At 41.8% G+C, this 24033-nt stretch overlaps 1 protein-coding gene across 14 annotated transcripts in view; it reads right to left on the reverse strand.

The window, feature by feature from the left end:
• LOC128604120 (neurexin-1a-like) overlaps nt 1–24033 on the reverse strand; it is a 287112-nt gene that overhangs the window by 138078 nt on the left and 125001 nt on the right. For all 14 annotated transcript variants that reach the window (XM_053618953.1, XM_053618966.1, XM_053618965.1 and 11 more), the window contains 5 exons: nt 21805–21927; nt 18289–18670; nt 17087–17277; nt 15774–15947; nt 14273–14392 (listed from right to left, as the gene is read on the reverse strand). In XM_053618953.1, the coding sequence (XP_053474928.1) occupies nt 14273–14392; nt 15774–15947; nt 17087–17277; nt 18289–18670; nt 21805–21927 (990 nt within the window). The remainder of the gene's footprint in view (nt 1–14272; nt 14393–15773; nt 15948–17086; nt 17278–18288; nt 18671–21804; nt 21928–24033) is intronic.

A 24033-nucleotide genomic window follows, 5' to 3' on the forward strand; every position in this document is an offset into this window, starting at 1 on the left:
ATGCCAGTCAGCCTACAACTCTTGTCTTTGGACTAGGGGAGGAAACCGGAGTACCCGGAGGAAACCCCTGAAGCACGGGGAGAACATGTGAACTCCGCAGACACGGGATGGAGGTGGGATTCGAACCCCCAACTAACTCCGGAGGTGTGAGGCGAACGTTATAACCACTAAGCCACCGTGCGTCCTAAATACAGTTCTAAATAAATATTTTTTAAAAAAACATTTATTTGGCAGTAGAACCTTTTTTCTTCTTTAATACGTAATTATTCTTGTAAACATAATCAGATAAGTAATGTAACGGTAAACATATTTATTGATTCATGTCCTGTGTCTGACCTGTGTGAAACGTGTGTGTGTCTGAATGTAAACTTCTGTTTACAATGAATGTGTGTGTGTGTGTGTGTGTGTGTGTGTGTGTCATTGTGTTTGTGCTTCGATTAATACTCTGTCTGAGCAGAAGCTCTGTTTATTATCATGCGTGTGTGTGTATGTGTGTGTGTCTGTGTGTGTGTGTGTGTGTGTGTGTGTCTCTGTGCATTTTCCTGATATAGAATATCTGTGGAAAAAAGCTGACCATTTCAGGCGAGTCAGACATTTTAGTATTCAGTAGATTCAGCATCGACTGGCATTTTATTCATGTTGCACAAACACAAAGAGACAGAGGATGAGTGAGAGAGAGAGAGAGAGAGCGAGAGAGAGAGAGAGAGAGATTATGATCATGATTCAGACTCTGCCTTTTGGGGGTTCAACTCCCTCCTCATCCTGTCCTAGATAGCGGATAGAAAGGCGAGTGAAAGCAGCACTCAGACCTCCCTCGCTCCTCACTCCCTCATTCTCTCGCTCCATTGCTCTATCGCTCCCTCACTCCCTCACTCCTTCATTCTGTCACTCATTCTGCAAGGACGCATTAGTGACTGACCTCAACACATGACTCAGTCGGGACTTACAGACCACTGTGCTGACCGCAGGCTCGGGTTTACAATCACCACCCCCATTACCACCACCGGGGGCAGAAGAGAAGAGAAGAGAAGAGAAGAGAAGAGAAGGCTAACATCCATCTGAGCCATGAGCTTAATTATACATGAGATATTATTATATTATTAATTATAATTATACTGCACAAGTCACATAAACATTCTTCTCCATCTCTCTCTCCTCCTCTCTCCTTATTCCTTCTTTTTTCCTCCCTCCTTCTCTCTCTCCATAACTCTCTCCTCCCTCCTTCTCTCTCCATCTCTCTCTCTTCCCTCCATCTCTCTCTCCTCCCTCCTCCTCTCTCCTCGCTCCATCTCTTTCTCCTCCCTCGGCCATCACAGTAATGAGCCAGGTGTTTAATCCGTTTCTTCATTAGCAGCAGGTAGAGGCTGTTAGAATTGATTATAATCAGGTAAATTGCACGGCGCTCTGTGATACGACAGATGGATTAGAGACACACATTAAAGCTACATTAAAGTGAGTAGCCGAGTGCCGTGAGGTCTGCCGAAGGTCACCGAGTTTCTTACATGTAAAAAGCATTAAAATCACAGGTTCTGTCTAGACACATACACACCTTTCCCACCTCCACACATCTTCACCCTCACACATCTACACCTTCACACCTCCACACATCTACACCTTCACACCTCCACACATCTTCACCTTCACATGTCTTCACCTTCACACATCTACATCTCCACACCTCCACACATCTACATCTCCACATGTCTTCACCTTCACACATCTTCACCTTCACACCTCCACACATCTTCACCTTCACACCTCCACACATCTACATCTCCACATGTCTTCACCTTCACACATCTTCACCTTCACACCTCCACACCACCACACATCTTCACCTTCACACCTCCACACATCTTCACCTTCACACCTCCACACATCTTCAAACAACTTCACCTTCACACATCCACACATCTACATCTCCACACATCAACACCTTCACACATCTTTACCTTCACACATCTACACCTCCACACATCTACACCTCCACACATCTTCACCTTCACACCTCCACACATCTTTACCTTCACACATCTACACCTCCACACATCTACACCTCCTTCACATCTTCACCTTCACACCTCCACACATCTTTACCTTCACACATCTACACCTCCACACATCTGCCCCTCCACACCTCCGCACCTCCCCATGTCAACTCCGATCAGCTCAGGCACTGTCCCACTGAAATCTCCAGCTTTAATGGAATTACTGAGTGAGTGAATCAGCAAATACTAACAACTCTTATGACTTCTTTTGTCATTGTACAGGTAACAGGAAGCTCAGCACGTCTCTCTAATGTCCAATCTGTCCACATCCCCATCCGGAATCGCAACATCGACCCGTGTATGCGTATCCCGATCGGGAGGAAGTCATGCAAGAACACAGCCTAAAAATCAATACTTCTTTAAAGATGCACTCTTTACACCAATCTAGAGACACATAATGAAGAGAACAGACAAATAAAGAGGGAAAGAAACAAAATTGAGAAGAAAAGAAAAGAAGAAAAAAGCAAATGAGTAGAGAAAAGAAAAGATTAAACGAATAGGCAAGTACTGCTATCAAGTAGCCCTTAGGGGGCTTCTTCGCATCTCACCTTAACACACACATGTAGCATTATTTTGTATTAGAAACACACATTAATGCTATCTTCTACTCTGCCAAAGTTTTACTCCTTTGCTACAACTGTTTAGAATCCACACTCGTCTTCAATTGACCTTTGCACCTGAAAGCACATCAGAGCACAAGCTACATTGTGCTATATTAACTGAAACATTGCTTGCCTACCGGGAACAAGGCTCTGATTATATATACACATCACTTAACCTGTTGAATTAACACTCTGCTATGCCCTTTATGTTGTCCCGACCCTTTGTAAATGCCCAGCCGTAGAGGTGACTCTCGTTTAAGGGAAAGGATGACTTGGAGCAGGTGCAGCATTCGCAGGTCCCGTTGGGACCTAAGAGGACAATGATAAGTTCCACAGAACTTAGGCATGCTCTCTGTCTCTTCTCTCTATTCTCGCTCTCTCTCTTAACAAGGAGAAAAGACACAAAGAAAAGCCAAAAGAGACAAAAAAAGAAGAGATTAAAAAAGAAAAGTGGGGAGAAGAGAAAAACAAAAGGAAGAAATAAAAAAAGAAGAGAAAAGACAAAATGAGAACAAATAGAGAACCAAAGGTGAAGAAGAGAGAAGAGACAGGAAGAAGGGAGAGGGACGAGCACAGATAAACAGAGAGCGGAAGAAACAAAAAATAAACTGAAATGGAAAAAAGAAGCAAAAAGAAGAGGATAGAAATTAAGAGACCAAATGAGAAGAAAAATAAAGGTGAGGGAAGAAAAAGAACACAATGAAGAAGAGTAATCAGTTCGTCTTTACAACTCCTTCCACCTCCTGAAAGCCATCCATCCATCCATCCCTCCACAAGCCCCCATATTGTTCACTGAAGCAGGTGAAAAGAAGCCACAGCGAAATGGAGCCTTATTAAACATGACGGCAGTAATTTTCCCGTACATGGATCATGCCGCCCTCGCTACATAAATCTGGCGTTCCAGAATAAGGGGAAAATATGAGGCTTTGTAAGAAGAAAGTGTGCAAAGTTTTGTACACCCATGGGCAAATGTAATCTATCTTGGGTTTCACAGACGTTCCTTTATTATTGCACAGTTAAAAAATAAAGGTTTAATAATGTATATTAGACTGTAATTAGTGATGCCTCAATACCAATTTTTTAAAAAAAAAACTGACAATGAGTACATATTTTTCGGTTCTGTCGCTATACTGAATTGAGTACTAGTTAGTATGAATCCATCAGGAATGTCATCAAACATTTTTTTTTTAGTTTATGTTGGTTGCTGCCTTGTAGCCATACATAAGCTAGGTGCAAGTTCTCAATATTGAAAAATGAAAAAAAATAGGACAAGGGCCTCATGGGGAGAAATTTTGAGTACATAAGGTTACCACATACATTTCGGTTCTTCTTGCGAAGTCTTGGGTTAGTCTTTTTGGAATTCCGACGTAGATAAAACGTATGCAAACCTTTGCACTCAACCGCATTAACCTGAAGTAGAGTGCCGTCCACTAATATTGGGCATGTTCAATGTTTGTGCTATTTCCTAATAGCCACTTCCCATTTTGTGACGCTCAACAACCTTTTGCCGCACATCACAGCTATATTCCTTGCTCATCCCCATTGTGACGAATGACTAAAGGAATTTGGCCTGTGTGTTACCTCATATTTATACCCCTGTGAAACAGTCATGGTTTGATGACTCAATGTCCTTTCCTTGTCATCCAGGTGTTCTAAATAAATGTACAATATCAATGGGAATATACTTCAAAATATATTTTTCTCATATGAATTCATAGGGGTGCCAAAAATTGTTACACACCTATATTTAACAAAGATATATATATATATATATATATATATATATATATATATATACACATATACATATATACACAAAAGATATATATATCTTTTGTTTTAAAAAAAAATCACAAAAGTACTCTACTCTCATGGATATCAAACAGTTACGTAACTGTTTCATATCCATGAGAGTAGAGTACTTTTGTGATTTTTTTTTTTTAAAACAAAAGATCAAAAGGTTAAACAATAAAGACAATTTTTCACAGCCTTCTTTGCTCAGATTTACCAAGGGTGCCAATATTAGTGGAGGGCGCCGTAAATGCGTCTACAATTTCCTTCTTATTCATATTTCCAATATATTTGTGGATGTAATTTTATACAAATTGCAGAAATGTCTCTTCACTGCCAGTAAGCGTCCACAGACGGTGTAAAAGCACTTTCACATCTGTGCAAACAGCATTGTTTTCCCAATTGGCTTTTTTTTTTTTTTAGATGTTTATTGAAAACTGTAGCAGGGACAATGCTGAATTACTGATCATGGACATATGCATGACATTTTAAATGGCATGACGCTAGCAGAGAAAGTGGTCCTTAGCTGCTGGAGTTATCGACATGCTCGTGTTTTAAGAATAATCTCAATATTGATATATTTTATACTGAGCTTCTCCATTTCATGGCAGTGGTTCAGATGTAAAGATGCAGAATTAATGGTAGAAACGGAGTGTAAAACATGCCCACGTAACGGTTTGGGCTAAGTGCTGAATGCTGTGGCAGTGATGGGGGGGGGAAAAAGAAAAAAGAAAAAAAGAAAGAAAGTAGGTACTGTTACATAAGCAGCAGAAACACACACACATGCTACTCTCGGAGATATCTGGATGACATCTAGAGCTAAATAAATGTGAGACTCTTCTAGATGAAGTGTGTAGTATTTAAAACTCGGAAGACCCGCCTACCTGGGGGTCGAGGCCGTGCCGTGCTTATAAATGGGCAGGAAACACAGAGCAGGCGGTGCGCTGCTAATGAGAACAGTACGCTAGAGCTGTAGCTTAAAATAAGCCCCTGTGTATAGACTATTGTCAATACAGAACAAATGGCAGCAATACAGCAGATATTATAGGGATAAACACAAGAAACACACTACCAAGCTGCAAGTCACAATGCAAACATGGACACTATTTTTCAAGGAAAAGGAGTCAAGGAAAAAAAAAAGAGAGAAGAAAAATGAATAAGAAGAGAACAACAGAAATTGGAAGACAAAGACAGAAAAGAAAAGACAGGAAGAAGAGAGGAGATGAACATTAGAAGAGAAGAAAATGAATGAGGATAGAAGAGAAGAGACCAAAAAAGAGGGGGGGAGGGGAGACTAGGGGGAGAATAGAAGAGAATGATAAGTGAATAAAAAGAAGAGAGAAAGAGAAGAGGGAAAATGAGAGGAGAGAAAGGACGAGACAAATAGAGAAAATACAAAAAGAGAAGAGAAGGGAAGAGAAGAAAAAAAAACAAGTGATGAGATGAAATATAGAGAAGACAAGAAAAGGGGGAGATGAGACAAAAAAAGAGAAGAGACAAAAAGAAGCAAGGACACAAAAAAAAAGAGAGAAGAAGAGGTGGTAATTGGAACAGTTCACTAGAGTTGTAGCTTAAAATAAGCCCCTGTGTATAGACAATAATCAATACAGGACCGATGGCAGATACCTCTATATAAGCAACATTATAAGGGACATTATGCAAATGTGGACAGCTATATTGCTTTTTATTGATTTTCTGTTGCATATCACTGTGCTAATGAAGACGTCCATATACTCTGCTAGATTAACAGCACATTTCAACATCTGAACCAACAGTAATGTCCTCAAAATCATGCCCATTTTCTCCGAGACAGAGCATTACATAAAAAAAAAAAGAATGGCAAAATGGAAATGGAAAAACTTGAAGACACAAAATCTCAAAAACAAATCATTACTTGATGCACAACGGCCCTCCAATTTCATTATCAGTCATGAAGTGGCGTCCTAGATTGGATTATGTAACCTGATGATGTCAGATCAGGCACATCCGAGTTGTCTAACCATTCCAGAGGGGGAAGACATGGAAGAAATCTTTCTCTGACAGGACTCAGGCAGGATGTACCTGCTTCTCCATAGAGATATGACTGGGATGGTGTGCAGATTTCTAAACCGTGTGTGTGTGTCTCGCAGATAGACACCAGTCAAGCTGCCTAATAGGTTCTCCAGCTGCCTCAGCAGGACTCTAAACCTCAGATCACCCAATCGACTCTCAGCAAATGAAATCCTCCCTAAATCCACTGCCTTACTTGAGTGCTCAGAGTGTCGTCGTTACCATCGCCATCAATTACACCGCCCTTGTTCAGTGCAAAGAGAATTATTAATAAGATTACATTTCTAGCATTATGCATTTTTGTGAAGAGGAATGAAGGAGGAACTAACGTCACTTATATGTCAAAACTCCTACAAAGCTCTCTACGCATAAAGAGTTGGCTTAAAAAATCCAACTCGGGAGCAATTGAGTAATGGGATGACATCTTACTCATTCATGAAAGCTACGCAAATGTTGGTGCATTCATCTCAAAGCTTATTCCCTGATTCCAGAGATCCTTTCTTGTTCTCCCACATGTTCCTCTGGGATAATAAACCCATGGGCCATGTTGACGTCTCTACAACTGTGACAACACACGGCTCGGCTTGGAGACCGGCCAAGCGTACAGCATGCGGCAAGTGTGGCCCTCTAATCCCAGTTAATCTGCACAGGGAGTGCAGAGATATGGATATAATCATAACGTGCTGAGGCAGACAAATAGGGATCAAGCTAATCTGATATTAGCCACAGAGGTAAAACAGAGAGTCAAAAAAATGGCAACCAACAAAGAAAGAGATAAGAACCAGGTACCCACCATGTCCTGCACGAAGTGAAGCAGGTAATCTGTGGATGGCAGCCGGGATGCTGTGGTGATGTTTACCTGGCCTTGCATGATGAGACCCCCATGTCACCCCAAGGGTCAGGGTCACAAGGCAAAGGGCCACACGGCCAGCCGAGGGCCAGACAAGAGCCTCCGGGCTCCAGCCCCCAGGCATCATCCCCTGAGAGGTAAGAACAGGAGGGAGAGTGTAACAGGACAGACTCAGGATTCAGCGTTCCCGGTGGCCCATGCTCCTCACACTCGTATACCCGTATGCTCAAAAACGCACACCCTCAAAAAAAAAATAAGAAAATGGCAAGATAATCCACAGAGGAGGCAACCAGCAACCAGCAGTGTGAATAAACCGAAAGCTAGATAAGAAAAGCCTCTTCTTGTTAGTTCCTCAGTCAGAGAAAATCCACAGTTTTGCCGCAAGAATGAGAGCACTTTCAAACATGATGGAAAACGAGAAAGGCAAGGGGAAAAATCCTTCACAAAATTAGGGCACTCTTAGGTCTGGAACAAGCAATCCGAGTCTATTCCCTACAGCTTGCTCAATTTCCCACCTCACCACACACATACGGAGGTGATTGTAATAACACTTGTGAGCAAGGAAGCCTCATGGAACCTCTCCGTTCTTGGTGGCCAGCAACTCCTAAAGGTACTAGGATACAAGAAACAAGAACAAGCCAAGAATTTCTTTTGACAGCCTCGAGGCTGGATGCAAAAGTTTCTCCCTGGGATCTATAGAATGATATCCTGAGAGATGCTCTGCTGGTCCCAGCTGATCCAAAGCGCAAGCCACATCTCGGTCCCGACAGCTTCAAGAGATCAGAGAAAGAGGCGAGCTCTGCTCCATCAGAAAAGCGAGATAACGTAGGAACACCTGGAGCCGAGGCGGTCCGTGGCCACGAGGCATCAGCAATGCAGCTCCGGAGGTTTATGTGAAAGAGAGAGCAGAAGGAGGAGAGGGAGGGAGGGAGGAGAGAGAGGGTGAGGGAAAAAAAGAAAAAAGAGGGAGGGGGAGTCTCAGCTTCAGCATCCAGCAAAGAAGCGAGAGAGAGAGAGAGAGAGAGATAGAGAGATTGGGAGATGAGGCTATGCAAATGGAGAGGCTGCACAGTGCATTGCAGATAAAAAATGGAGGAAATAGAAATACATGGTAGGATGTGCTTGCTCTCTCCCACTGACCAGTTCGTTCTTGTTTCAGTATCTTTCCACCCAATGGATAAACTCCATGGAGGAAAAAAAGGCTGGAGGAATTTGACGCTTTACTCTCGAGCAGTGTTTCTTAGTGGTCCATTTGGTTGGGTTCCATGTTTTCCATTATCAGAAGAAAGAATGAAAGGAGTTGCTCAGAACTGTCCTTAAGTTCAGAAGGTACTTTGGTTGCTTTTCCTCTGACGACCGAGATGACGTCATCTCAAGCAAGCCTCAGCCTCCTCCGACAGGATTCGCACAACCCACTCATCCGGCAACTTCCAAATTTGACCGACGAGTCTTGAATGGAAAAAGACCAACTCTGTGTGTACATCTACACAATATTCAAGCTGCAGGCTCAGATCAACGTGGCCTGTTCCTACAAACGGAGCCGCAAATCCCCCCCAGAGCACCAGAGGCAATCCGAGTGCGAGTTTTCCACCCTCCTCCTCCTCTTCCTCCTCTTCTTCCCTTCTTCCCCTACTCTCTTTCTGTCCTTGAGAAGCAGTTCTGCTTTGAAGAACCAGGCATGACATCCAACACGACTGATTTTGTTCTTCCCCTTGCTCTGCTTCTTTTCTTTCTTTTATCCCCCTCTCCAGGCTGAGCATTCTATCCACTTTGACAAAGGCAATCAGCTAAAGTTGGTTGGAAGGCAGCATGTCTTGTTGATTTTTTTCCCCCCGCACAAAGAAAACCTGGAAGGTGTTTTGGTCATATGATGATTGGGTTGATTGGGCTTACGCCTGGCTTTCCAGTCATAAAAACGAACACATTGAGATCTCCCTCCTCAGCTCAACTCGTTCACTAGCTTTGCCATCTGTGTAATTATAACTACAACCATCTCCTGAGGTTTCTGAGAGATCCTTATACCGGAGTGCCACCTAAAGGCTGAAGTTGAGAATTACAATGCAGCATGGATGCTTCTGAATGCTCTCACACACATCTGGACGCTTTAATAAAGAGCTCCTTAGAGCTCCTTTTGATGCTTCTATGAGATTTAGATTTATCCTGCCACTTTCTTTTGTTTTTAATCTTGAAATAGTGTGCTATTGTAGTAGGATAACGGTAGTGTGCAAATTTAATTTGAAGCATTTGCAAAATGTATATATATATTTTAAAAAAAAGTACAACCATGTCTTGATTTGAGAGCAAAGACACGCCAGGGTCACATCCTGGTGTGACTTCACTGTTCTCACACCACTACTTTAGCCCTATATCTTTGAAATCTTTGTAAGATCCTCATATGAGGACACATGGGAACCAAACTTCTTTCTATTTGAAGACATCAGTCCATCTCCACAGTCATGACCTCCTCATGAATAAATCATAAGGTGATATTACAAATACAACCATTGTAGTTCGGATATTATGAAGTTTAAAACCTGCACCGTAGCTTTCCTGTCACCATCGCTAATGCTAATATATCGCCGGAGATGTCCATTACTGATAACGATGACGACTGATAATAGTGATGGTGGTGCGGTGTGTAGTCTTAACACGTTAAAAAATATCACCACTCAGTTGGAGTTGATCGTATTGATTGATTGATTTCGATTATTTAATGATGCTACGTTGCATTCGTTTAGCTTTAACGGGCTGGATAGCTAGCTAACTAGCGGATTGATTTGGAGTTATTTTTGCTTGTTTAGCTAGATTTTTAAGCTTCTCTAGAGGAACATTGGCGGCTTCGGTGTCAGACAGAGGATTCTGAGCGATAACAGAGCTGAGAGTCAGTGACGTGAGTTGATGCAACAACCTGCACACAATGTGCTGTAACCTCGACTAGTGTATTATATGCAACTTTATTTATTTATTTATTGTAGGACCTTTTTAACAATATCTAAAGTGACACTTTTATGGATTATTAAACCCACTCCTATGGTTAGGGTTTACATAACTGCTATGTTAACGTCAGTAGAGACACCAGCGGACCGAACAATACAGTACGCTGCAGTTGTAGCCTGTTAGCCCTGAGATATGTATAAAAAAAAAATCAAATGAAAAATACAGCAACAAGATTTTTTTTTTTCTATAACAAACACATGGATGGCGTCATCTATCCTGGTTTCTGCTAACACGTGGCCAACACTGGCAGCGCCATTTGCATTTCCGGCCGTTCCTGTTTTACAAACGAGTTTAAAAAGGCAAGTTTGCCAGCATTAGTGTTTCAAGGGCACCGCTTACTCCACATATGGCAAATGAAGTGTGGAGAGGGACCGAGGAGGAGGAGGAGGAGGAGGAGGAGGAGGAGGAGGAGGGGACGAAGGGCTAGTAGCTCATAAAACGTCTGATGAATCACGACTTTCCCGTGCATACGCATAAACACACAATGTAAAATCGAGCATATGGGGAAATAAAATATGAAATATAAAACGACGGACAGAGCCAGGAGCGTGAGCGAGAGCACGGGCCGGGAACGGCGAACGCGTGTCACCCATCCGGCCGATTAGCACAACCGCTCCGGAATATAAAGAGCATATTGTGTAATATTACAACACATATTGTGGGCTCGTGTAGACTAAGTGGGGTTTTAGCGAAAATGAGACGCTGATCGTAGGTTTAAATCAATTGCCTGATCGAGTGCTTAATCATGTGCTTAGGATTTGAAGGTAATCACCATCTGGTGTAAAAATAAATAAATATATAAACAAATCCCGTAACAATGGGAAGAGCTGGGGAAATTCAGTTATGTGGAAATGTGATGTGAAGTGACATACAGAGAGAAAAAAATAAAAGATCTAAAATGATCTAAACCTGTATAAATTCCATGAGATGGAGATTTACCCCAAGCACAAGCTCAAAGGTCTACGCACATTTCCGAAAGTCATTTCTCCTCGCCTTTGTTTCCTCGCACCTTTGAGCCCAGGTTACAGCACCGATGCCTCCTGCTGCGAACGCTCCATTCCGCTAGTGTCTAAAGTGTCTAAAGCTCCGCACACGTTCTCCATGCTGAAATTAAAGAGCTTTCTCACTCAGCACTTATCTCATACAGGGAACCTTCAGAGCGAGAACTAGGAACTGAAAAAAACCCGATTCCCACTGATTCACCTCAAATAATGTGTACCGAACAAGTCAAAATGAAAACCGCTGCTGCTTAATAATAAATGAGAACGAAATACCTGCTGTATATCAGACGTACAACACGCCCCGAACCAAGCAATTAATAAGAAAGAAAAGCTGCTGGAGTTCTGAGCAAAACATGTGGACTGGTGAGAGATTTACGAAGCCTTAAAATGATGAGATATAAAATAAAACACTCGGTGTCACGCCGTTACAGGAAACGAATCTTTCGATAACACCACATCGCCGAGTGTTTTATTCCCCTTATACACACAGCAAATTTCCCCATCATTACCGTTTTTACTTTTTAACAAACTGACAAGATGCAAGTTTTATGCATTTAATGTTGTGGAACATCCAGGAAGCAAGTTGTCGCTCTCTCTCTCTCTGTCTCTCCCTCCCTCTCTCGCCCCCCTCTCTCTCTCCCTCCCTCTCTCCCTCGCTCTCCCCCTCCCTCCTCTCTCCCCCCTTTCTCTCCCCTCCCCCATCCTCTCTCTCCCTCCCTCCCTCCCTCTCCCCTCCCCCATCCTCTCTCTCCCTCCCTCCCTCTCTCTCCCTCTCCCTCCCTCTAACCCACTCACCCTCTCTCTCCCTCCATCCCTCCCTCCCTCTCTCTCCCCATTTCTCTCCCTTCCTCTCACCCTCCCTCCCTATCTCTCCCCCTCCCTCTCACCCTCTCTCCCTCCCCCCTCCCTCACCCTCTCTCTCTCTCTCTCTCTCCCACACTCACCCTCTCTCTCCCTCCATCCCTCCCTCCCTCTCTCTCCCCCTTTCTCTCCCTTCCTCTCACCCTCCCTCCCTCTACCCCTTTCTCTCCCTACCTCTCACCCTCTCTCTCCCACACTCACCCTCTCTCTCCCTCCCTCCCTCCCTCCCTCACTCACCTTCTCTCTCCCTCCATCCCTCCCTCCCTCTCTCTCACCCTCTCTCTCCTGCACTCACCCTCTCTCTCCCTCCCTCTCTCTCACCCTCTCTCTTCTGCACTCACCCTCCCTCCCTCTCCCTCCCTCCATCCCTCCCTCACTCTCTCTCCCCCTTTCTCTCCCTCCCTCTCGCCCTCTTTCTCCCTCACTCGACCTCACTCACCCCGTCTCTCTCTCTCTCTCTCTCTCTCTCTCTCTCTCTCTCTCTGTGTGTGTGTGTGTGTTGGAGAGCTTGTTTACTGCCGGTGTGTGTAATTACAGCCTGAACGGCTCCTCTGGGTGCTCAGCGTTGTGGTTCACTAAAGGCCATCTGTTAGATTTTATGGAGCAAGTGGCAAAAACAGAGTGTGGACATAATATAATTATTAATTAGACTGCAGCTTACACGAGTGCCTACTTACAGGATAATAACACAACATCTGGGAAACGTCACACTGCGGAATTTTAACACACACTCTCTGTGCATGTCGGTATTCAGACCTCAGGAGTGATTCTGACCATTCCCTGACGTTACAGGGTGATGATGTTATCTCTAATAGTAGTTATGATGGCTTTAATAACAATGAAAGTAGTTTTTCCAAAAGCTATAAAAAAATCCTTACTATCCATCTTGATCGCTATTCTCCATAAAGGAGTAATTAGGACGATAAATGTAGAAAGCATAGAAATGTCCACTGACCCTAAAACAACTTAATTTTTAAAAAACCAAGCAAATAAATGATTAAATTTCAACATACACGGTTAATCAAAATGTAATTATATTATCATCTACTTCATTTCCTGCTTCGATTCTACCTTCAAACGTTCGGAGGAGGGGCCTGGGGCGGAGTCATACCCCAAAACACTAAGAAAAATACATATAATACAGATACCATATCTGTGACCCTGAGAAGGATAAGCGGTATAGAAGATGGATGAATGGATGAATAGATACTGTATGTCGCAGTTGTCTAAGACAGCTGCTGCAACAACATGTCTTTAATGGCACGTATAGTGTCAGTTCTCGAATCTGATTGGTCAGAACAACAGCAGTGCAGCTGCAAATCCCAGCCTTATACATTTACACGCTCGTACGTACAAGTTATCGTTTCCATAGTAGCGACCAACGGCCGCTGCACACAGTCCGTAAAGTTAATAATAAACAGATTAAAAGCGTGTCGTCGTTTAAAAAAGAAAACAAAATATCGAAATTGTTGCAAAGAGATGTTTAATGAACATTTATGGAAGGAGTCTCCAGTTCCAGTGCTTTGTGACAGTCAGAACTAAAGCTGTAACTTTCTGAAGATGTTGTGATGGCAACTTTAGGACCGAGGAGTTAAAAAGAGTGTGAGAATGACCGTTTATAGCTGCTATAGCATAAGTGAGAACAGGGACTAACCTGTATGTTTAATGTAATGATGAATGGATAAAAAGTGGGACGTGTTTTTAAATAATAATAATTAAAAAAAAGTGTCATTGTTAGCAACTTGATCTCGTTTTTTCTTTCTATCTTTAATTGTTGTGGATTCTTTTCATGATATATAAAACAAAAAGTTTGCTCTTTTCTTTCACTCTTGTTTGTATTTTTATTTCTTTTAACTTTTTTCTCTTGCTCATTGTTTATTCAATGTAAATTATTATTGTTGCTGTTGTTGTTGTTGTTATTTACAGTGTCACTGCATGCGCATGTTTACCGTGGGTTGGACTGTAGGTTGCAGTGGAAGAATCCTTCCGATAAAAGTTGTAGTAATCAGACAAACCACAAGTTTCCGGTGACGTGAGATTATGAGGATAAGACGTGGAGTTTCTTTCACTCACCATCGTTGCACTGATGTCCTCCAAACGACGTCATGCTGCAGTCGCAGCTGAACCCTTCCCACTGCTGCAGACACACACCCTGATTAGCACAGGAGTCCTCCTGACACGTGGTGCTGGGGCCTGAAGAGAGAAAACAGTGAGAGACGGATGAGAGAGATGGATGAGAGAGACGGATGAGAGACGGGACGAGTGTAGAATGAGAGAATGATGAGAGACGGATGAGAGACGGACGAGTGTAGGATGAGAGAATGATGAGAGACGGATGAGAGACGGGATGAGAGACGGGATGAGTGTGGAATGAAAGAATGACGAGAGACGGATGAGAGACGGACGAGTGTAGAATGAGAGAATGATGAGAGACGGATGAGAGACGGACGAGTGTAGAATGAGAGAATGATGAGAGACGGATGAGAGACGGGATGAGAGAGATAGATGAGAGACAAATGAGAGAGGGATGAGAGACGGGATGTGAGAAAGATAGATGAGAGATGGATGAGAGACGGATGAGTGTGGAATGAGAGAATGATGAGAGAGGGATGAGAGACAAATGAGAGAGGGATGAGAGACGGGATGTGAGAAAGATAGATGAGAGATGGATGAGAGACGGATGAGTGTGGAATGAGAGAATGATGAGAGAGGGATGAGAGACAAATGAGAGAGGGATGAGAGAACACATTCTCCCTGAAAATCCACCATAGTCCCTCTCCATGCATTATTCACCGACTGCTCTGGGCAAAATGTCTGATCTGAACACTGCGTGAAGACGGAGAGATAATTCACACGACACAGATAACGCAGTCTGATTATGATAAAACGCTACACAAACACCACGAGCTGCAGCTTTACAGCATTCCAGCAGAGTGCACTTCAACTTTATTAACCATAAACTGTGCCTGAGGGTGTGTGTGTGTGTGTGTGTGTGTGTGTGTGTGTCTCTATTTGCTAAACATACTGAACAATAATTCATTCATGTGGAATTTTGTTACAAAATGAAAGAGACAGTTCACTATATAATCAGTTCACTGATGTTCACTGTCTCATTCATTTTATACTGAAGCTCTGAGGCTAACATGCTAATAATAAAGCTAACAAAGTAAAGGAAGTCCATTTCCAAAATCTTTTCCGTATAACTCGGTCTATAAATTATAGCGGCTATGAGATTAAACGTGCTGTTTTGAGGTTTTTTTGGAAGAGTCTCTTTGTGGCATTGTGGAGATTAATAATAAAATAAAACATAATAAATGGCATAATAAAATAAAACCGTATTCATTTTATATAAAAAAGTGAGGAATAATACATTTCATACATATATTTTAAAGAAAAGAAAAGCAAGCCATAAAAGAAGAGAATGGAAGCAAAGTGAAGAACGCATCAAGGAAACAAAAGCAAGAAAGAGAAAGACAAAATACATAAGGAAAAAAAAAATAAAAAACAAAGAAAAAAGAAAAGAAAGGAAAAGAAAGGAAAGTGCCCCTGGGGGGTGAGTGAGTGCAGCTCTGACCTTCACAGCCCCTCTCGATTTGCCCCACGCAGGTGAGAGCGTCGGAGATGAGGTCTGGTAGACGGCCATTCAGGTCCATGGAGGCCAGGCAGCCCTGAAATCCCTCTTGGGCGTGAACCAGTTTGGGCAGCTCCTTGTACATGTCTTTAGCCACGCCCCCGATGTACAGATCTCCTGTGGAGAAAAAAGAGAAGAGATGTCAAACATCACACTACTCACCACAATACTCTCGACATTACGAGTCCGACGCTACGAAGGAGCAGATGTTACGAGCCCGACACGACGACAGAGCCGACGTTATGAGTCTGACGTGACGAAGGAGCCTACGTTACGAGTCCGACGTGACGAAGGAGCAGACGTTACAAGCCCGACGCAAAGAAGGAGCAGATGTTACGAGTCTGACGTGACAAAGGAGCCGACGTTACGAAGGAGCCGACGTTACAAGCCCGACGCGACGACAGAGCCGACGTTACGAGTCCGACGCGATGAAGGAGCCGACGTTACGAGTCCGAAGCGACAAAGGAGCCGAGGTTACGAGACTGACATGACAAAGGAGCCGAAGTTACGAGTCCGACGTGAAGAACGAGCCGACATTGCGAGTCTGACGAGATGAAGGAGCCAATGTCACGAGTCTGACGAGATGAAGGAACCGACGTTACGAGTCCGACATGACGAACGAGCCGACATTACGAGTCTGACGAGATGAAGGAGCCGACGTTACGAGTCCGACATGACGAACGAGCCGACATTACGAGCCTGACGAGATGAAGGAGCCGACGTTACGAGCTCATTACAAAGCACTTCTGTACATTGCTCTGGATAAGGGCTTCTGTGAAATGCCATATCTTTAAATGTAAAAACAATACTTACTTTCATTTATGTACAACCAATCATAAAAGAGTAACACATAGAATCCCCCATATATATATATATATATATATATATATAGACAGACGAATTTTAAAAACAGTAATAACTCATTGGTATTTAATACAATACTTGCACATATGTACCGCAGTAACGAATATAAAACGCAGTAATGAATATAAAGATACATTTTTTTTATTAAAAGCAGGTAGACCTCAGGGATTAATGTTAGGATCCATATTTAACCAAACTGAATGTTGATCAATTTTATAATAATATACTTATTATAAAATTCCACAAAGAAAGAAACAATCGAAATGTAACAAATAAATAAACACAGACGTTTTTCTATTCAGACGCTCGGTTAGTGATCCATCCAACAGCTTCTTTTTTAACCTCAACATCCCTCAAAATCAGTGTGAGAAAACAGCAGCGGCACGCCGTACCCTTCAGGTCGAGGTTTTTGGCTCCGACGGTGGTCTGTGTGGTGACCTTGGTGTCAATCTTGACCGTGTGCAGGTTGTTGATGTCTCTGGAGATCATGACGTTGTGCCAGTGGTTATCATTCAGAGGTTTGTTGGAGTTTCCTTTAATGAGGTGAGCGCCGTTGCCCAGGTCTGCCACGTAGTGCAGGTAGCTGGTGCAGTAAGAGAGAGGGAGGAAATATACTTAATAGAGGTTTCACACATTAATAAACGCCGAGCTGCAGAACAGGAAGAGGAGATCGTTATGGAAGTGGATGAATCGCATCATCAGCGTAGATTCACTGGAGAACTATTTACAGACAGTAACGTTGCAACATAAATACTGACGAACGTTTGTACTCTTTCTAGAGTCTGGGATATGAAGAGAAATGAAGGGAAAGAAATGAACAAACAAATAAAGGAAGGAAGAAAGTATTGCAGCTTACCCCACGAGTGGGGAAAAAAAGACAAAGAGGAAGGAAAGAATGAATTATATAATAAGAAAAAGAAGAACAAAAGAAAGAATAAAAGCAAGAAAGAAAAATGAAACGAGAAGGAAGGAAGGAAGGAGTGATCCAGACTGCCACCTAGTGGAAGCAAAAAAGGAGGAACGGGAAGAACAGGGGAAAAAAACAAGTAAAAAGAAAAGAAACCATTAAAGAAAATGAAGAGAGAAGGGGACAAAATAGGGGGGGGAAAAACAAGAAAAAAAGAGTGAAAAGAGAAAAGCGAAAATATGCAAAGAAAGACAGACGTTTTTTGTTGAAAAGAAAGAATGAAATGAAGGAAAAAAGGAAAAGACAAAAGAACCAACGCAAGAATAAAAAGAAATACATTCAAAGGAATGGAGAAAGAAAATGAGACATGGAAGAAAGAAAGAAAGAAAGAAAGCAAGAAAGAAAAAAAAGAAAAAAAGAAAGAAAAAGAAAGAAAGAAAGAAAGAAAGAACAAAAAAGAAAGAAAGAAAGGACGTCTATATGAATTGTTAATTGTTAAAGAGTTGCAGCTTCATCTGTTGGAGAGAAAAGGAAAGGAAGAAGGGAAGAAAGAATTCTAGATAAAAGCGATGAAAGCAAAGAACAGAATGCAGAGAGAGAGAGAGAGAGAGAGAGAGAGAGAGAGAGAGAGAATGAAGGAATGATGCGATTATCTCCTGAGTAATAATCTCCTGGACTCGTCCTCACCCCTTGACGAGCTCCACGACGATGAAGTCGTTGCCGTCTCCGCTGTTGTACAGGATGAGGCCGTCCGAGGACGTGGTCTTAAACTGGAAGAACAGGTGCATGGAGTAGTAGGCCTGCAGCGTGCTGAGCGACACGTAGCTGGAGCGCGACTTGAAGGTCACGGGGTCGGCGATGATGTTCTTGAAGCCGATCATGGCGTTCAGCTCGCAGTAGTCGATGTCTCCGTTCTTGCACAGGTCGATGTAGGCCATGCCGTTGAACACCAGGCTCTGGAGGTGGCCGATAAAGTTGGAGGGCACGGTGGAGAGGTGGCGCTTCTCCGTGATGATCCCGGTCTCGACGTTGTGGAACTCCAGCTGGGTGTGGTCACCCGGGATCTCACCTTCACACAGTAACACACAGGACCAGAGCTGTGAGAAAAGTCTGAAAAATACGCTGTGATTCCTAGCACTGACAGTGGTGCGGTGTGATGATGCCGGAGGTCCTGTTTCCTCACTGAAGTTGATTAAAGGTGATTATTTTCCAATAACTGCACTTCCGAAAGTGTTTTATTCCCCTTATTCCTCAGCAGTTGTCTAACAGACATAGATTTGCTTTGTTTTTATTGTACATTTTATCCATTTAAAAAGAGACAGATTAAAAGGAAGGTAAAGTCTAAGATGGAGTCTAAGAAGGAGTCTAAGAAGGAGTCTAAAGTGGAGTCTAAGATGGAGTCTAAGATGGAGTCTAAAGTGGAGTCTAAGAAGGAGTCTAAAGTGGAGTCTAAGATGGAGTCTAAGATGGAGTCTAAGAAGGAGTCTAAAGTGGAGTCTAAGATGGAGTCTAAGATGGAGTCTAAGAAGGAGTCTAAGAAGGAGTCTAAGATGGAGTCTAAGAAGGAGTCTAAGATGGAGTCTAAAGTGGAGTCTAAGAAGGAGTCTAAGATGGAGTCTAAGAAGGAGTCTAAAGTGGAGTCTAAGATGGAGAATAAGATGGAGTCTAAGATGGAGTCTAAGATGGAGTCTAAAGTGGAGTCTAAGAAAGAGTCTAAAGTGGAGTCTAAGATGGTGTCTAAGATGGTGTCTAAGATGGAGTCTAAGAAGGAGTCTAAGATGGAGTCTAAGATGGAGTCTAAAGTGGAGTCTAAGATGGAGTCTAAGATGGAGTCTAAAGTGGAGTCTAAGATGGAGTCTAAGATGGAGTCTAAAGTGGAGTCTAAGATGGAGTCTAAGATGGAGTCTAAGATGGAGTCTAAAGTGGAGTCTAAGAAAGAGTCTAAAGTGGAGTCTAAGATGGTGTCTAAGATGGTGTCTAAGATGGAGTCTAAGAAGGAGTCTAAGATGGAGTCTAAGATGGAGTCTAAAGTGGAGTCTAAGATGGAGTCTAAGATGGAGTCTAAAGTGGAGTCTAAGAAGGAGTCTAAGATGGAGTCTAAGAAGGAGTCTAAGATGGAGTCTAAGATGGAGTCTAAAGTGGAGTCTAAGATGGAGTCTAAGATGGAGTCTAAAGTGGAGTCTAAGATGGAGTCTAAGATGGAGTCTAAAGTGGAGTCTAAGAAGGAGTCTAAGATGGAGTCTAAGAAGGAGTCTAAGATGGAGTCTAAGATGGAGTCTAAAGTGGAGTCTAAGATGGAGTCTAAGATGGAGTCTAAAGTGGAGTCTAAGAAGGAGTCTAAGATGGAGTCTAAGAAGGAGTCTAAGATGGAGTCTAAGATGGAGTCTAAAGTGGAGTCTAAGATGGAGTCTAAGATGGAGTCTAAAGTGGAGTCTAAGATGGAGTCTAAGATGGAGTCTAAAGTGGAGTCTAAGATGGAGTCTAAAGTGGAGTCTAAGATGGAGTCTACGAAGGAGTCTAAAGTGCGTCTCTGCTGCGTGATATGAGATACTGTATCACTGGCTGAGTTTTTAGAAACTGCTGAAGCTTGAATTACTAATTTAATGGACGTAAACAGGAAGCCGGTTTCCGTTAAGACTTCAGGATCGGGTACTGAGACATTTTCATATCTGATCTTGTACAGTAATGTAGGATTATTAAAGCCATATATAATCCTAGAAATAATAAAAGGAAAATGAAGCTGCAGCACAAAACGGCGATGGCTAAAAAAAAGACACCTAAACCATAAGAAATACGTTTTTAATTAACAGAAGTCATTAATATGACATGGGGTGTTGTAAAGCTTTTCCTTTTCATTTCTTTTCCTCATTCATTTCATTTTAGCTTTTCAAAGGCAGAGAAAAGACGACTGTTGTGGGTGGCAGAGTCACCGCTGGTCAGGGAGTGTTCACAGGACTCTGAAGTGAGAGAAAGGAAAAGAAAAACAAAACAAAAGAGAGAAGCATACAAAATGACAAAACACTGAGGCAGAAATAAAGAGAAAAAAAAGACAAAACAAGAACTCAGGCGGAAATGAGACATTAATAATTAGGCATGACAAAAAATTGAGGCAGAAAAACAAAACAAAATGACAAACATAAACCAAAATATGAGGCAAAGAGACAACAGGGAAAAAAAGGGGGGGGGGGACTGGGTGAGGCAGAAATGAAACAGATATAAAGAAAAATATAGCAAGATAGAGACAGATTAAAATAAGAAGCAGAAGAAACTCCAGAATGAGGCAGAATCGAGACAAAAAAACACAAAAACAAGAAATGAAACAGAAAAAGAAACAATACAAAAAAAATGAGGAACAAGAAAGAGAAAAAACAACAACAAAACATCAAGCAGAAAAAGATGGAAAAAGAGTCAGAAGAGAGACAAAAAGACAAAAACAACTAAACACAAGGCAGTGGAGAGAAAAAGAATATAAAAAAAACTGAAAGGAGACAAACCCCAAAAAACACTGAAAACAGAAAAAAAAACCCCAAAATGATTCAGAAAATGAACCGACAAAAAAGGAGGCAGAAAACAGACAAACAGACAAAAGATGAGGCTGAATACAGACAAATCGAGGCAGAAAACAAACAGATAAAGAAAAACAAAACGAGGCAGAAAACAAACAGATAAAGAAAAACAAAACGAGGCACAAAACAAACAGACAAAGAAAAACAAAACGAGGCAGAAAACAGACAAAGAAAAACAAAACGAGGCAGAAAACAAACAGACAAAGAAAAACAAAACGAGGCACAAAACAAACAGACAAAGAAAAACAAAACGAGGCCGAAAACAGACAAAGAAAAACAAAACGAGGCACAAAACAAACAGACAAAGAAAAACAAAACGAGGCACAAAACAAACAGACAAAGAAAAACAAAACGAGGCAGAAAACAAACAGATAAAGAAAAACAAAACGAGGCAGAAAACAAACAGATAAAGAAAAACAAAACGAGGCAGAAAACAAACAGATAAAGAAAAACAAAACGAGGCAGAAAACAAACAGACAAAGGGGCAGAAAACACAAAAAGACAAAAAAAAAAGAGGCATAAAAAAACAAAAAGGCAAATACAAACAAAAAATGAGGGAGATAAAAGATAAAACTGAGGCAGAAAAGAGATAGAAAACAACCCTGGAGGCAGAGAAGTGAAGAGATGAAGGTTTTACCCTCGACAGGCTGTAACTCATCCACAGCCAGCTGCAGACTCTTCCCTCTCCTCATGACTCGGACCGTGTGCCACTCGTTATCGTTCAGGTTCTGCCCGGTGAAGAGCGTCTCGGGCCCTTTACCTGTAGAACAGCCCAGACTCGGATTAATGCCCGTCCGAGCACGACACGGAGACAAACAACAAAGAGGTCAAAGGTTAAACTGATCTCATTCATTCCACACAACAAGTCTGAGTCTGACTCACTGAAGAGGCAGTCACTGAGCTGTAAATGAACACGGGAGCTGGTACGTCACTCCACGTGTGAGTGAGACGGAAACACAGACGTTTCGTCCAGACGTACAAATAAATAGTAAAACGGTCAAATAGACAAATAATGATAGTGAAATAAACAAAAGCGCTCACAGAAAGAAAGAAAGAAAAAATACTAATGTTAAGCAGAGTTTACTTTGTTATACACACAAAATACAATAATAATAAAAAAAATCAAGAAAAAGCAAACAAATAGGCAGAAAAGAAAAAAAACAAATGAGTCAAAAGACAAAAAAAACAAACAAACAAACAGTGAGACAGAAATGAGAGAAAATTAGGTAGAAATGACTGTTAATAAGTAAAAAGAAAGAAAGAAAAGGCATGAAAAATAAAATAGTAAAATAGGCAAATAATAATATGTAAATAATAATTGATAGTGACAGAGAGAAAATAATAATAATAATAATAATAATAATAATAATAATAATAATAATAATGACTGCTATATTCCATATACTTATACTGTTGCTTTAATGTATAATGTTTAATGAATTAATCAATAAAACAAAAATAATTAAAGAGGCAGACAAGAGACACAAAGCTTTAAGAAATAAAGTAAAATAAGAGAAATGAAAAGGCAGGCAAAAATATAATAGTAAAATACGCAAATAATAGTGTAATAAATGGCAGCAATGACAGAAAGAAAGAAAATAACAAAACAATTTTTTTTAAATCAAAATGTACAAAAATATGAATATAATAAAAGTAATGTACAATCAGCATGCCAGAAAAAAGTAAACTACTACTACTAATAATAATAATAATAAATAATAAATAATATACTAAAGTGAAAAATATGTTTTTATCATCATCAGTGATACATGAAGCCTGAAGCAAAAAATAAATAAATAAATAAAAAATCTTCTTGACCTATTTCTATGGTTTATAAATACAGTATAAATGGTCACAGCAGTGTGATACCAGCACGATCCACTGGATGGCAGTAGAGTGTAAGAGTTAGGATTTGGAGGTGAGTGAGGTGTTGGATAAACCCCCAGCATTGTTTATTCATCACACATCCTCCTCAAGCGCTGAATTCTCCACTTCGCAGACGAACTACGAACCACGTGTCAACATCACGATATTCATCTCCTAGTCGAAAGTGCTAGATTTGTTTTCGTGTGTGTGTGTGTGTGAGACAGAACGCAAGCCTGACACGTGAGTGTGAGGAATGCAAATGTCTTATTCTCTCTCTCTCTCTCTCTCTCTCTCTCTCTCACTCACTCACTCACTGCTAGAAAAGGAAAAGAGAAGAGAGATTTCAGTAGAACCTTGGGCTTCTTCTACCTTTTTTTCTTTTTTTTTTCTTTCGGAAGCTACATGAGAAGAGAATCTGGGTTGCAGCAGATCCCTGAAGCATTGCAGTATAATCATGCTCATGATCTGGCATTCAGAGGTATTCAAAGAACACCTCGCTGTACTGATACTTCTCAGAGAGAGAGAGAGAGAGAGAGAGAGAGAGAGAGAGAGAGTGAGGAAGAGGGAGAGAGAAAAAGAGGGAGAGAGTGAGCGAGAGAGAGAGAGAGAGAGAAGAAAGAGAGAGAGAGCAGGAGAGAGAGAAAGAGTGAGGAAGAGGGAGAGAAAAAGAGAGAGAACGAGGGAGAGAGAGAGGTTCTGTCATTAAATGGAAGGTAAAAACACTGACATCAGCTTCCCATTTTGAACCATCTTTCCATTAGCGAAGAGACAGACTCGCCGGTGATGATGCGACCAGACGGAGCACTCCGCCAAGTTTACAGCCTCCGTCTCCCCTGACATGGGGAAAAGAGAGCAGCACACGGCCCTGACACAGAAAGCCATTTACAGTTCCCCTGTGCTGCCATGAAGAGCATCAAAAATGTCTTCTTTTTTCCCCTTTTTTCATTTTGACTAAAAGACAACACCAGCAGCAAGAGCTCCGGGCATGGACGACGGCGAG

The sequence above is a fragment of the Ictalurus furcatus genome, chromosome 29, assembly GCF_023375685.1.
Source record: "Ictalurus furcatus strain D&B chromosome 29, Billie_1.0, whole genome shotgun sequence".
Lineage (NCBI taxonomy): Eukaryota > Metazoa > Chordata > Actinopteri > Siluriformes > Ictaluridae > Ictalurus > Ictalurus furcatus.